General features: G+C 36.0%; 1 protein-coding gene across 2 annotated transcripts in view; it reads left to right on the forward strand.

Moving 5' to 3' along the window:
• The window catches only part of LOC150079458 (uncharacterized), a 145,024-nt gene that overhangs the window by 18,325 nt on the left and 111,498 nt on the right, over positions 1 to 15,201 (forward strand). For both annotated transcript variants that reach the window (XM_090382617.1, XM_090382618.1), the window contains exon 3: positions 14,646 to 14,761. In XM_090382617.1, the coding sequence (XP_090238743.1) occupies positions 14,646 to 14,761 (116 nt within the window). The remainder of the gene's footprint in view (positions 1 to 14,645; positions 14,762 to 15,201) is intronic.

The raw sequence follows: 15,201 nt of genomic DNA on the forward strand, positions 1-15,201 counted from the left end.
AGGCCTCCAGACCTGTATACAGTACTCAAGATGTGGCCTAACCATTGCCTTATACAAGGGAATAATCACCCTCCTTATCCCTGCTAGAAAAATTCCTGTATATCATTGACAAGACACCATGAGCTACTCTTGCAGCTCGTCTGCACTGCTCAGAGAACTTCATATCTGCCTGCACAATTACTCCCAGGTCCTTTTCATTCTCCACCACTGTCAGTGTAGTACCGCAGAGTTGATACGTTGCTCTGGGGTTACTGTTTCCCATATGTAGTACTTTACATTTGTCAATGTTAAACTTCATTTGCCACCTCTCAGCCCATCTGTTCAACCTTTCCAGATCCTGTTGCAGCAGCATAGCGTCAGTAGTGTCCTTAACGACCCTGCCAACCTTTGTATCATCTGCAAACTTGGACATTAAACTTGATATCCCATCATCAATATCATTCATAAACACCGAAAACAACAACGGACCCAACACTGAACCTTGAGGAACTCCACTAATAACATTAGTCCACGTTGAGCAGTGTCCATTGATTACCACTCTCTGTCTTCTGCCACTCAACCATCCCCTTATCCATAGCAGCAATTTGCCTCCAATGCCACACTGCTCCAATTTGTGCAGCAGTCTTCCATGTGCAACAGTATCGAAAGCCTTTCTAAGATCCAAATATATAATATCAAAGTTATTCCCTGCATCCAGTTCTTTTGTGACTACATCATAGTATCCAATCAAATTGGTCAGGCAAGACCTGCCCTTAACAAAACCATGCTGCGGCTGAGCTATAATGGAATTCTTGTCTAGATGATCCTGCAGTGCTTCTTTAACCAGTGCCTCCATTAATTTACCTGGAACAGAAGTTAAACTAACAGGTCTATAATTACTAGTGTCAGCCTTTGATCCTCCTTTGTGAATTGGGGTTACATTTGCACATCTCCAGTCTATGGGTACTGCATTATCACATTATTCTTGTGATAATGAAGTTTGTATTGCCCAACTGAGAGTTAAAATGGTTTGTACTACAAATTGATGAATCAACAGGCAACTCTAATAGTGCAATTTTAACAGTATTTGTGTAATATCTTATTGAGGAGAAAGTGCTTGAGAATACAATCATGATTCACAATGTAAATTACAAGTGTAGATACAATCATAATTCACAATGTAAATTACAATATTACCCATCATTGATGAATAAATATTTTTCGAAAAAAGAATTTGGTCTGGAAAAACTTTAGTCTTTATACTGATGGTGCCTGCTACAGCGACATTTACGCACCCTGGGATTATTCCAAAAATCCATCTTGAAAGGCCGGCAAGCAAACAGATGATTAATCTACATTTGTGGCAAAGCTCAGTGAAGAGAACATGAGGCTAAGAGCTAATTCTTTGTCAACAACATTTATGTTTTTCTAAAGAATGACATCACAGAAACAGTTAATAGTATTATAAATTTTTATGAATACAGCAAACTTTTGATTTACCGGGATCAGATTAACTGGGACACTTCAAGACTACAAATAAAAAAAAAAAAAAAAAAAAAAAATCAACCAAAAATCATAAATTTCAAGTAATAACTAGAATAGGTATAAACAGATGTTTTGCAAATCATAAATAAGCGGCAAGAAGCGGCATTATAAGCTGTGGTGGGCTTTAGTGAGCTTGCGAGAGCCTATTGTTGAGACAATCATTTATTTTACAAATGAAATAAATGATCGTTTAATTTTTGATTTTATTACAGTTGGGTCTCTGTTTAACCAACTTCTTTATAGCGAATTTGTTTGAATTCCCCTTGGTAATTACATTTAAAATAGTTTCTGTTGAACGAAGAAAATTTCCATGTAACGAACAGATTAAGAGACAACTTTGTACGCATTGTTCTCACCTCTGGCCATAAGGCAATTAGAAAGAGCGAATTAAGGGTGAAAGGGATTACTGTATCACAATGTTAGTGGTGTCCCTAAAACTTGCAGTCTAACATTGTGAGAAGTCGAGAAGTCGTGCTCTTCAATCTGCTTTCCATAGCCAGTCAGAGGATTAAGAAGATTCCTGACACGGATAATACATGTGTTGTGGTTCCCCTTTACTCTGACAAACGGGCTATTTTTTTCGGAGAAGTGAGTGATCTACGCCTTCCAGTAAATTTCTCCTGTGTATGTTTACATGGTCACAGTAGCTGAATATCTGAGTGATTCAGACATTTTGCACAATATTCAAAGAACTAGTAAAAGACAGTAGCAAAGTAAGGGGGGGGTTGAGGTAACTAAGGTATTATATGAACTTTACGAAGATGAAATGTTGCCAGATTTTGAAACTTCGGCGAGGCTTTCACTGTGTAGAAAATGTTCTAAAATATAATGGCATGCAGGCGATAATTAAAAAAAAAAAAAAAAATTGTATGCATCATATCACCAAACTCCAAAAAAACAGCGCGAATTAAGGATTATTGCTAAAGAATTTGATGTGGAAACTATAAAAATCAGTCGTGTGTTCGGTCCACGATGAGCAGATTGTAGCTTGCGGACAGCAATTGTGGGTTGAAGGAATTATCCCGCTTTGTGCAAACATTTTGAATCAGAAGTTAAATTTTTGGGATTATTAAACTGACTTTTCAATGTGGAATTTCTTAACGATTTAGCACTAATGATTGACATCCTGCAGGAGCTCTCTTACCTTTCAGAAGCTTTACAGAATCAGTATGGTAAAAGCAGATAAGTTAATTATTAAAACTATAAATGCTATTGCTAATTTAAATAATTCCGAAAGAAATTATGATGCTAAAATTGAGAGTATGTTGAAGTGGACAGAACTTGAAGGAATCAAATTCGAAAGTAAGAACAAATTTAAAAAATTATCTCGTGATAAGTTATTAAATACATTGTTTTATCCTTAAAGGATAAGTTATTAATGCAACAGAGCGATTTTAAATTAAATAATGATTCCATTGATGACGAGGAATTAAAAGAAATTTTAAACATATGCTACCCGAATTCATGGAATATGAGAGAACTTTTGTCTCGGTGGTCAGACGGTGAAAACCGAATAAGAAATTTAAGTTTTCTGATAAAATATGAAATAAAAATTAACGATTTTTAGCGATTTTGTCAAAGACAATTTATCTTTAAAATCGAGTGAAATTTCCTTTTCAGTTAAGAAAGTCAGAAATATCTTTGAAACCATTGTGATTAGCAGTGATGAAAGCTGAGCGAGCTTTCAAAGTAATGAATAATATTGAGTGAGTGAGTGAATGAATGAATAATGTTGACAATTAAACATGTTGCAGATTATTATGATCTAGATGGAAAACCATTGCTTCAATTTGATCCGGATCGTTATGTCAATTCATTCCTCTGTAATCATCGCTCAGCTATTGAGCAAAGCAGATTGACAACAAATATTAATAAAGAAGTAAATTGCATAAGGCAATTTTTAGAATAAATTTTTCTTGAATATTTGTGTAATTTTTTTTATGTAATATTTGTTTTTATATTGTGAAATGTTTTGTAATAGTTTTTATGTTATTTGTGATATGGGAAATATTTCATGTTATTTTTTATTTGCAATATTAAAATTTTATCATAAATAAAATGTATCCATTATATTTCCCGAGTTGTTAAAAAAAAGACGAATTAAAAAGTTGTGCATGTGCAGAGCAGACACGGTAGATGGTTTATGTGAAACATCTTTCGCATTTCTTTTAGGTATTTTGATTTGTATATTGATTACGAAATAAAAGAACTTATGTATCGTAAATATTTTATTGAACATTCACAAATTTTCATAATTTATGGAAGACAAGATACAATGGATTTATGATAACTAAAGTAAGAGATGTATACTTGCGATTGCAACATATCTAAATGTCTCTGGAAAACAGCGTCGATTGAAGTACAGATCTTGTAGTTGAAGCGACATACGCAGCTGTTAGGGGCACCTACCAATGGAATGTAATGAAAATGCTAGACGAAACAAAGAAATTGTTGACAAATATTTGTATTGTTACCGTCATATGACAAATACTTTTATTGTTGCAATCATACTTACTGCAGTAGTAATTTGAGGAAGTGTGATTGTGACGCCATACTATTCAAAAATTAGAAAAATAACTCCAGACACTATCGTATTGAGGTATCATTGTAAGGGGAGGCATGACGACGAGGTTTTTACGTTTTTTTAGATAGAAATATCTAAAAAAAAAAAAAAAAGCATGCATGGTTAAGGGGGTAACAAGCCCCATCTGTCAACCCTTCCTGAACTGCTCCTGGCTCGAGATATCATACTGGTCAGTCACAAAAAATGCATCATGCACACTGATCACACTACTAGTAGTGGGAGCGTGGGAAGTGCCTCTGGTGGAAACCGCAGATAATGTTCACTTCCGTGACTAATCAAAAAGCAAGCCCATTGTTAAAATATTCACAGCTCACCACTGGTCATTGGGAGATTAATGTACCTATTATCTTGCAACCCCCGCTGTCTTCACGCCGCCGCTCAGAAAAAAAAGACCAAATGTTTAGTTTGTTTTAGTGTGTCGCGTCGATTGTTGTGTTCCATTGCACTGCAAAAAGACAAATTTCGTTATTTATGTCAGGAATGTCAATTTTTTTTATAGTAAATAATATATATATTTTTTTTGTTTAGAAATTGTGAAAATGATGGGTAAACGTAAAGGAGTTGCGCTTTCAGTTAAACAAAAACTTGAAATTATTCAAAAGTTTGAAAACGGTGCATCCGTTAAATCTTTATTGATGAACCATTATAATGTTGGTGACCAAACCATATGCAACATCGCGAAAAATAAAGGGATGCTATTAGATTTAATATCGACATCGCAAAAAATAAAGGGAAGCATCGTATTGGACACACAAGTAGTACGTAGTAAGTTTTTTAGTTTTTTATCTATTGCCATATTTTTTACGTTGGTTGCTGAACATTTTTCGATACAGTTAGTCCCCGACTTACGCAACTTCGGACTTAAGTAAATTTTTTTTTACTTAAAAAATTTTTTTTTTTTTTTTTTTTTTTTAGGATTGTAAAATTTAAAACAAAAAACCCATAAAATAAGCAATCAATAACAATGATCACGGCATGCACAAATTGCACAAGTGAGATATGGAGTAACAAGCAAAAAAATAGGAAAGAAGAGAAGATTCTTACAATTTATTTATGTTTTTTTTTTTTTTTTTTTTTATATGACTGAAAATTTCAGTGAAGGGGACACACATTTCACCATAATAATGCAAAAATCCACAGAATGCAGTAATCGGTATTTTCGCAAATGCAATAAGACAAGTTTACTACCATTTATAATTAGATGCACAAACAGAAAAGCCCAATAACACAGAAAGTGCAAATTGTTTTTATTGTTTTTTGGTAGTGACCTCCAGAAATGTGCTTTAGTAAAATGTGAGCTCATGCGGGGTGATAATAGTGAGTTTTCACCTTAACCCTGTGAAGTTCTTTACAGGGTTAAGGTTCTTTACAGGGTTAAGAACTTCACAGGGACTGCGGTACTAGTAAATCTACCAAGAAAAGGAAAGCGATCAATTTGGATCAGAAAATTAAATTAATAATCAAGTATCGTGCTGAATTCAGATTTTTCAATAATAATATAGTAGCAATATGTTATTAGTCATTCCCGAGTTACATAAAACTTGAAGTAAGAAATCCTGGAATGTATCTCTTACATATGTCGGTGATTTCTGTATTTTTGGATTAACCAGGAAATCGATTATCCGGGATTTGTTTTTTACCATCTATCCCAAAAAATCGAGAGTCTACTATAATTACTTTCCTTTAGCCAGTGGCAATAGCCAAAAAAAGCTGATTGGAGGTTACCAAGCAAAGTGACTTAATTTTTAGGGAATTCAGACTGCATAAAGTGCATATTAGCAATAATGACATCAAGTGAATTTAACAGAATGGAGGGCAGGGAATAAAGAGATTTTGAATCTCATAAATTCAAAAAAGTAGTTTCTAGATTAGAAAGACTCTGACAAGAATATCAACTTAGAGAGCAGGGACAAAACTAGATGACTTTGTAGAGCAGATATCATCATTTAAAGGGACAAAAGGTGATATTGTTGTATAAATTGGCACTAAGAGTAGGAGATCTGAGCCGAGGACTTAATTATCAAGTATAAGGCAACATTGGGAAAAAATCGCAAGATAGGGTTGAATTTAAGTGTCTGCAATTCTGCCCTGTCATGATAGGAGGGAGTACATAGTTGAGAGCCTTGTCAATCCTGGAGAGAATGGGCAAGGCTCATGGGGTAGAATTTTTCTCAGCGAGGGCTGTGCTTGTTAACAGGGGAGATTGTTCTTACAGGGATGGGTTACACTTAAATACAAGGGGGTGCAAGAATATTTGCTGATGCTATCGAGGCAATGATGGATGTGTCGAAAAAATGCTAGTTTGGGTGATACGCAGACTAATACACTGCTTGACAAAATTAACAGAACGCATAGAAAACATAGTGTGATTTGTGCAGCTTGCTATGAAGCAGGATAAAATTTGGTATGGTGGTGGTGTACCATAGAGAAACGATGAAACAGTGAGAAACTTTCAACAAGTATAAGGGACATTTTAGGGTTTATATAAGGATTACCAAAAAGGCACATTACACAGGTCAGTACAAGATGCTCGGAAATATATGGTCACATGACATCAGTACGGTGTATGATCCATCCACTAGCTAAATAGGTCTGACAGCAGTGAACCATGCTTGATATAAGGCTGTCTATAAGATTCTGTGGCAACAGATCCCATTCTTCTGCCAGCTCAGACCTTAGCTAACCAAGTGACTGAGGAGTTGACTGTTGGCATGCAGTGAGATGCCTAAGGGCATCCCACACGTTTGATCAGATTTAAGTCTGGTGATAATGCTGGCTGCGGCAGCCAGTGGATACCTTCAGTTGCAAGATATTCTTCCACCACTTGAGCTCTATGTGCAGTGGCATTGTCATGCATGAAAAGAAAATCTGGGCCAACTGCACCCTAAAAAGTCACACGTAGGGTTTGAGGATCTGCTCTCAGTATGTCTGCTCAGTTCCAGTACTCCTATGAAAAATATGAAGGGGGGTGCAGCATTGATCATTATTCTGTCCCACACGAGAACACTGTCTCCACGGGAAGTGTCCCTTTCTTTGATGTTGAAAGGATGGTACCACATTTCTTGTTGTTTCCAGATGAAATAACTTCTAGAGTAAAATAGCTTCTAGTAAAAATAGTAAAAATAACTTAGAGACTAAAACGGGACTCATCAGGGAACAGAACTGTACCCCATTTGTCATGGCTCCAAGTCACATGTTTATGGCACCAGTTTTAATGAGCTCTGAGGTGGGTCGGGGTTAATGGGATATAAGCCGTTGACTTCCTTGTGTAGAGTCCTCTTGAATTGAGCCTCCTTAACACAGTCCGGTTGGAAATGTTTTCACCTGTGGTCGCAACAATCTCAAGAGACAGTTGTGACAGGATATCGTACAGTTCCATCTTGCTGTTAGAGCCAGATAGCTGTCTGTTCTGGTTGATGTAGCTGTTGGGCGACCTTGGCTAACTCTTCTTGTAATGGTTCCTGTCTCCTGAAATTGCTTCCATTGTGCCGAGACAAAACTGCATAACACATTATGGCAACATACCATCTCCGCCTGCCAGCTTCAAGTCTTCCAACGGCCTTCCATCTCAAAGAATCATCTAAATGATGATGACGACTTGCCATCCAGAGTACTGGAGATGAGGCTGTCCCACTGAACAAGCCAAAAAATGGGAATGAAGTGATATGGTCACAACCAGTATTTTTATAGTCATGAATAATTTGCATAATGTGCGACTCTGTAAGATGGTAGATTGATTTCATTTGGATACTCAGAATTTGCATGCCAGGATGTTATTATATCAGATATTCGTCTTCGGCAGCACTCTTCGCAAAAAATATTCGTGAAAAACATTTTGTTCTGTTACGTTTGTCAAGCAGTGTAGATTAATTAGAGCTATAGGCAGAAGTGAAAATGATTCTTGCACTGATTCTATTGGAACATGCAGCAGCCTAGAAAGCAAGGTGTCAGGGATTTCAATCTCTGCTGTGGGTTACATTGGAACAAGTAAATACATGGGCTGTGTTATGGTAACTAAGTAATAACATGTGCATGTATATTTGTATGTACACTGATGCTAGGCGTATTGTGAATAAATTTGATGAATTTGAAGTACAGTCTGTCCTCGTATAGCACGATAGTTGTGTTCCAAGAAACCCTCGTGCAATGCAAAATCGTGCAATATAAACAACAGGCCCTATGGGAAAAGTGGGGTTAGGTGCCGACCACCCAAGATTGAACACACATTTGGAACCAAAACATTACCAAACACAATAAATAATCGGGTAATTTTAATCGTTATAAAATACTTACATATTTTATAACGATTAAAATACGTAATAAAAAATATAATATATATATTTTATTATAATATAATAAATAATAAAAAATATTTTTTATTATTTATTATATTATAATAAAGTATTTTTAGTATATTTTAATACTAAAAAGTATTTTTTACGAATAAAATACGTATTTTATTCGTAAAAAAATTTATTATATTAAATAAAATAGTTGTAATAAAATTCTTACGTATTTTATTACGACTATTGCGTAATAAAATATTGCTAATGCTTTTGCTTCTATCGTAAGCAAACTTGTTTTTTGTTTGATTTTCTATCCAAACAGATAGAAAAGACAGCCGTTCCATCTCTTCCAATTCTTGTGTCTTAATCTAATGGATTTTAAATATACTTTGAGTTGTTCCCGCTATGAAAGTTGTTTTTATTTTCTCTGCATTCTTTGTAATTCTCGGCGTTGCCTCATTTAGGTCTGTAGCACGTGCAATACCACGTGGTCTTTCATTTCGCTCAAAGCGTTTCACAATTTCGTATTTTTTCTCTATCGACGGAGGCGGACTGGCCATAAGCCTTATCCGGGAAATCCCGGTGGGCCAGAGGCCAGTGTGATTTTGGCCATAAACTGTAGTATGAGGCACACTATAAATTTTCCCGGGTAAGAATTTTTGATCCAGTCCGCCTCTGTTTATCGATATTGTTTTCTTTTTCTCTCTGAATCTGCAGTGTCTTCACCAGGACGCTTCCTTTTCACACCTTTTAAGTATTTTACTCATTTTTAAAGCACAATTACAAAACGAAGAGGCACGCTTAATACACGTAAACAAAGCTGCGCGCGTATAGCAACTGAATAAACAACACCGTAAAGGCCGAGATACACTATTAACACCTCACATTTTACTAAAGCACATTTCTAGGGGTTACTACCATAAAACAATAAAAACAATTTCCAGTTGCGTTTCTGCTAGTGGAATCTGTTATAAACTGGTCGTAAACTCGATCTGATTGCAATTGCAAATTATCGATAGCTGGAATTGTGTGGGTTTTTACGTTATTATGGTGAAATGTGGTTCCCCTTCACTGATATAAAACACATAAATACATTTTCAGAATCTTCTTCATTCCTATCGTGTTGCGTTCGGTTGGGGTGATTCCGTGTTCGACTGCCATTTCTTGTAAACACAAAGGCGAATCGTGCATAAGCGAATTTGGTTCGTGTTATATAAGATAACGTTCCCCTATTTATAAATCGTGTATGATCGAATTTGTGTAATGTAAACACGTGTTATACGAGGACCGACTGTACTGATTATGTCATTAAATGCAGACATAATGATAGCAGAGACATGGTGTCCTCAAACATAAGCAATGCTAAATTTGAATATGGGGAGTACAATATATACAAGCAGGACAGGAGGGGGTGGGGGTTTACGCTCTTAATTAAGAAGCATATTTAATTTAAGGCAGTGCATCCAGTCTATGTGGGTGACCAGTGCAATGTTGTGTCAGTTTTGTGTGACATAAGCACTAGAGAAACAAAAATGAGAGTAGGAGAGTGCTATAGGTCTAATGAATGTGGTGAGCATACCAAACAGCTATATAGAGGAATAGAGTGGGCCAATAAATCAGAATGCCTTATAATTGGGGGATTTTAACTTTTCAGATGTTGACTGGGATTTGTGGGTTGGTCACTCACACACTAGCAAAACTTGTAGATTTATTGGTTGACTGTTTAAACCAGCAGCATGTTAGAGGGGCAACAAGGGTAAGCAGTACTCTTGATTTGGTTATCAGCAATGATTGTTCCTGCATTAAGAATCTAAAGGTAAAAGACTCACTGAATGGCAGTGATCACAGTGTACTAATGTGGAATTTAATTAAAGAGATAACTACTGTCAATGATAAAGGGAAAGATTTTTCCTTTCTTAAAGATGATTGCAGTGGTCTCAGATAGTTTTTAAATTCTATGCAGTGGGACCACTGATGACATTACCAACAGCAAATTCTAAATGTGAAGCATTCAAGGAAGTAATCAGAAGCAAATAGGCTTTTTATACCGACTAAGAAATGCTGTTCAAGGCTTAGACCTAAATGGATGTCAGACAAACTGATGAGACATGTGGCTGAAAAGAAAAATGCGTGGGATGAATATAAATTATCGGATGATACAGAAGCCTGAGATATGTATAAATTAGTCTGTAATCAAGTCACAAAGGAGGTTAGGCAAGCTAAGGCAGATTGCAAAAAGTCTCTGGCAAAAATGAGCAGCAAAGACTTCTATGCACATATTAACAGTAGAAGGAAGGGGTTGAATCACATTGGGGCCACTTGATATCAATGGGCTAACTATTGATTACCCTGCTAAGGTAGCTGATAAACTGAATAGGTATTTTGCATCTACACTCACACACGAGGAATTCTTTTTAAGCAGAGGGATGCCAGAAGTTTATCAAACTGTAATGGTGAGCTAAATGATTTTCTAATAACTGAAAGGATAGTGGAAGAGAAATTGTTGAAGCTATACATAAAAACGCACCCGAGATAGGACTATTCCAGTTATTATTAAGGGAGGCAGCAAAGGAAGTAAGCAAACTTTTAGCTTTAATTATGAGAGCATTCATGAATTCAAAGTCGGTCCGAATGGACTGGAGATGTGAAAATGTATTCCCATTTCACAAATGTGGATCAAAAGGTGACATGAGTAATTACAAACCTATTAGCTTAATGTCCTATTCCCTGGAAAAAAAAAAAATGGAGTCAATGGTGAAAGAAGTAATGGCAGATCATCTAGACAGGAATGCAATTATACTCCAGTCACAGCACTGATTTGTTAAGGGTCTTGTCTGACCAATCTGACTGGATACTATGATGCAGTGACCAAGAAACTGATTGATTGTAAAAAAATAATTTTGATATCATATACTTGGATTTCAGGAAGTCTTTGTACACAAAAGACTGCTGTACAAACTGGAACAATGTGCCCTTAAAGGCAAGTTACTATTATGGATAAAGGGATGGGTGAGTGGGAGAAGACAAGAATGGTTATCAGTGGGCAATGCTTTTTGTGGACTTATTAGTTATTAGTGGGGTTCTACAGGGTTCAGTGTTGGGCCCATTGTTGTCTTCAATATTATTATATTAATATATTTTTTGAGGGGGTATCAAAAAGTTCATACCCTGACCTAGATAAAACATCAGTAGGAAGATGCCGTTTTTAATATACGTTGTCTGCATATTCAATAACTAACACGTGAAATTTCATCCTCATAGGTGATCATACACCAGAGGTGGAGCCCGGAATCTGAGGAAGGACGCTATGGTTGAAAAAGTGGAGTATTGAGCGGTGATCAATTCCTGCATTTGCAGGGCCAGAAAGCTCAGGAAATTGACGAAGAAATGAAAGCCGTGTATGGGCAGAATTGTCCATCCTATGATACTGTAAAAAAGTGGAAACGGGAGTTCCAGTGCAGTTGTACAAATGTCTTTGATGAGCCAAGTGAAGGAAGGCCATCAACCTCCACAGACAGTGAGACTGTTGCAAAGGTTAAGTAGCTGGTGCTGAGTGACAGACATGTGACAATTCATTTTATTGCAAATGCAGGGGAATTAGTTATGAGTCTGCCCACAGCATTTTACATGACCATCTGTACATGTTCAAGGTCTCCGCATGATGGGTTCCAAGATTGTTGCTGACGCCTTTGCAGAAGCAGTGTCGAATGCAATGTTCTCGCCAACTGTTAGATTTGTGCTACTGCAGCACCCACCCTATTCTCCTGACCTAGCACCACCAGACTTCTTGTTTCAAGAAATGAAGAAACCATTGCGTGGACACTCAGGGTTAATGAAAAAAAGACCCTGGGGATAATTGTTTAGTCAGATATTGAAGTTCTCTGAGCAGCGTAGACAGGCCACCAGGACAGCTCATGAGGTTTTGTCAATGATATACAGAAACTTTGATAGCAGGAATAAGGAGGTGATTATCCCTTTATACAAGGCTATGGTTAGACTGCATCTTGAGTACTGTATACAGTTCTGGTGACTTCATTTAGGAAAGATGTAGATCTGCTAGAATGTGTGTGTGCAGAGAAGGGCAATGAGATTGGTGAAGGGAAAAAAAGAGTGCTCTTACCTAGAGCGGCTTCAGTTCTGCAAATTTCTGCAAATTTCGGCATCTGGAGCCTAGGCACCTGGGGGAGATCTGACGAGGTATTTAAGGACTTGAATGGATTGAGTAATGATGGCATTCTTCCTCTTGCTGAGGCTACATACACAAGGGGACATAAATTGAAGTTGAGGAAGGATGGTTGCAGGATAGATGTGTGGAAGTTAGCCAGTGGGTGGTTGAAATTTTGGAACAGGCTTCCATGTGTTGTTGTGGAAGTAGATGGTTTGAATAAACTCAAGAAAGAACTAGACAAATTCTAGAAAGATATGGGTGGGTGAAGAGTGTAAATTTTTTTTATATGATTATTTATGCTTGCTTTCTTGTATCATTTGTCACTACTAATACTAAATACCACCTTTAAAATAGAAGGAACTATAAGTATAATATAATTAAAATATACGTAGAATTTATAAATGGGTAGAAATTAAGACTCAGTGAATTTCTACAGTGCAAATGAAAACATTTGCCCTGCCTAATAATAGCAACTTTTGTGAAGAAGTTATTGCTTCTTGTAAGGAAGTATTGCAGTTCACAAATCATAACTGCTGCTATGTTAGTTTGTAGTGTTACTTTTATAATAGGAGGATAATATGGACTATCACATACCAACTCTTTATCTTCCTCAAAATCTGCAGATCCAAATTTAATAACTGATTACCACTCTTAATTATTTCAACATAAAAATAGCAAGTTTATTTGGAAGGGGCCATAATATAAAAAAGAAAAGCTTAATTGATTATAACTAACTGATTATAACAGGCTTTTATCTATAGTGGAAATAGTAGTAGTAGTGGTAAATCAAGCAAGTAAGGAAGCTTATATATCATCAGCCAAAAAAAAAAAAAAAAATAACACCTACACACTTCACTCATCCCTACCCTCCAAGAATGCCTAGATCTTCCTTGAAGTTATTCAAACCATCCACTTCTACAACAACAGATGGAAGACTGTTCCAACAATTAATTATCCACTGGCTGATGCTGAATTTCCACACATCTAACCTGCAACTATCCTTCCTCAACTTGAATTTATGCCTCCTTAGGTGTGTAGTCTCAGCAAGTGAAAGAATGCCATTAACATTCAGCTTATTTAATCCATTCAAGGGCTTAAACACCTCAATCAGGTCACCCGACAGGCGCCTAGTCTCCAGACACTGCAATTTGGAGAACTGAAGCCTTTCTAGATAAGAGCACCCTTTTTTTCCCTTCTCTGAACCAGTTCCAGCAGATCTACATCCTTCCTAAAGTGAGGCCTCCAGTCCACTGCAATTTGGAGAACTGAAGCCTTTCTAGAGATATACTTGAGATGTAGCTTAACCAGCCTTGTACAAAGGGATAATCATATCCTTATTCCTGCTAGCAAAGTTTCTGTATATCATTGACAAAACCCCATGAGCTTTCCTGACAGCATGTCTGCACTGCTTAGAGAATTTCATATCTGACTGCACAATTACCCCAAGGCCTTTTCCATTTTCCACCACCTTGAGTGTAGTACTGCACAGTTCATGTTACACTCCTATTACTGCTATTCATATGCAGTTCCTTACATTTGTTGATGTTAAACTTCAACTGCCATTTCTCAGCCCATTGACCCAATTTTTCTAGATTTTGTTTTAGTAGCTCATCCTGATTACCATTGTTAAAGATGCTTGACATAGGAACTTCAGTGAATCAGTTATGTGAAAAGTTTTCTTCTTCAAAATATACTATGTATAGTACAGTATATTTTGGAAAGAAACATAACTTTATTTTTGCTTTAGCTTTACTTTTTCATGTAGCGTACTGTTACCCTTCTCTTATGGGGGAAAAAAAAAAAAACTACACTTTACAGTACTATTGTATATACAATAACTCGCAGTATAGAAATGCATTATTTTTTGTGGCTTTTTAATAATATAATATAAATTTTATTATATTTTTATCATATATAATATAATATAAATTTTTTATAATATCAAATTTTAGGATCCACAAGGATCACATCTGAGGTTACTGCTGTAATCTGTAAACACTCTAGCTGTGTGTAATGCTTAATCCTTGTTTGTCTGATACCTATAAGGAACTTTTTCTTTCTTTCTTTTTTTTTTTTTTAACAGGGATCCTCATAACATTCCAACATTCATTCCTGACTTTCACTACCATGAAGCTGTTAAAAAGATGAAATATAATAACTTAGGAAAAACTGGATTGATTGTTTCCTGTTTAGGTTTTGGTATATATCATATCATTTTTATTAATTTTTTAAAATTCATTGTCTAAAATAGATAAACTAAGGTACACAGTATCCAGTATTACTGTGCCTAGGCACGGTAATACTGGATACTGTGTACCTTAGTTTATATAAAGTTTCTTAGTTTATATAAAACTGACTTGTTGCACTTTTCCCTATGTGCAACAGCCTAGACACTCAAATTTGGCTAAATCAAATTATATTTACAGGTAGTTGGTGTAATTAAAGATTGAAACATAAAATTTTTCAAAACTGAAGTTGTAATTTTCATTTGGAACCACAGATACAAATGGTGGAAGAAGAAAAATCTATGTAAAAAATATTTATAATTTCCAATTCCTTATTTGAAAATAAGTCAGGCCCACCTTACTTGAATACAGTTGCATCAAGTTTTATATGTAGTTATGCAGAATCAATAGAAT

Source organism: Mastigoproctus giganteus, chromosome 10 (assembly GCF_048544385.1).
Source record: "Mastigoproctus giganteus isolate SK-2022 chromosome 10, ASM4854438v1, whole genome shotgun sequence".
Classification (NCBI taxonomy): domain Eukaryota; kingdom Metazoa; phylum Arthropoda; class Arachnida; order Uropygi; family Thelyphonidae; genus Mastigoproctus; species Mastigoproctus giganteus.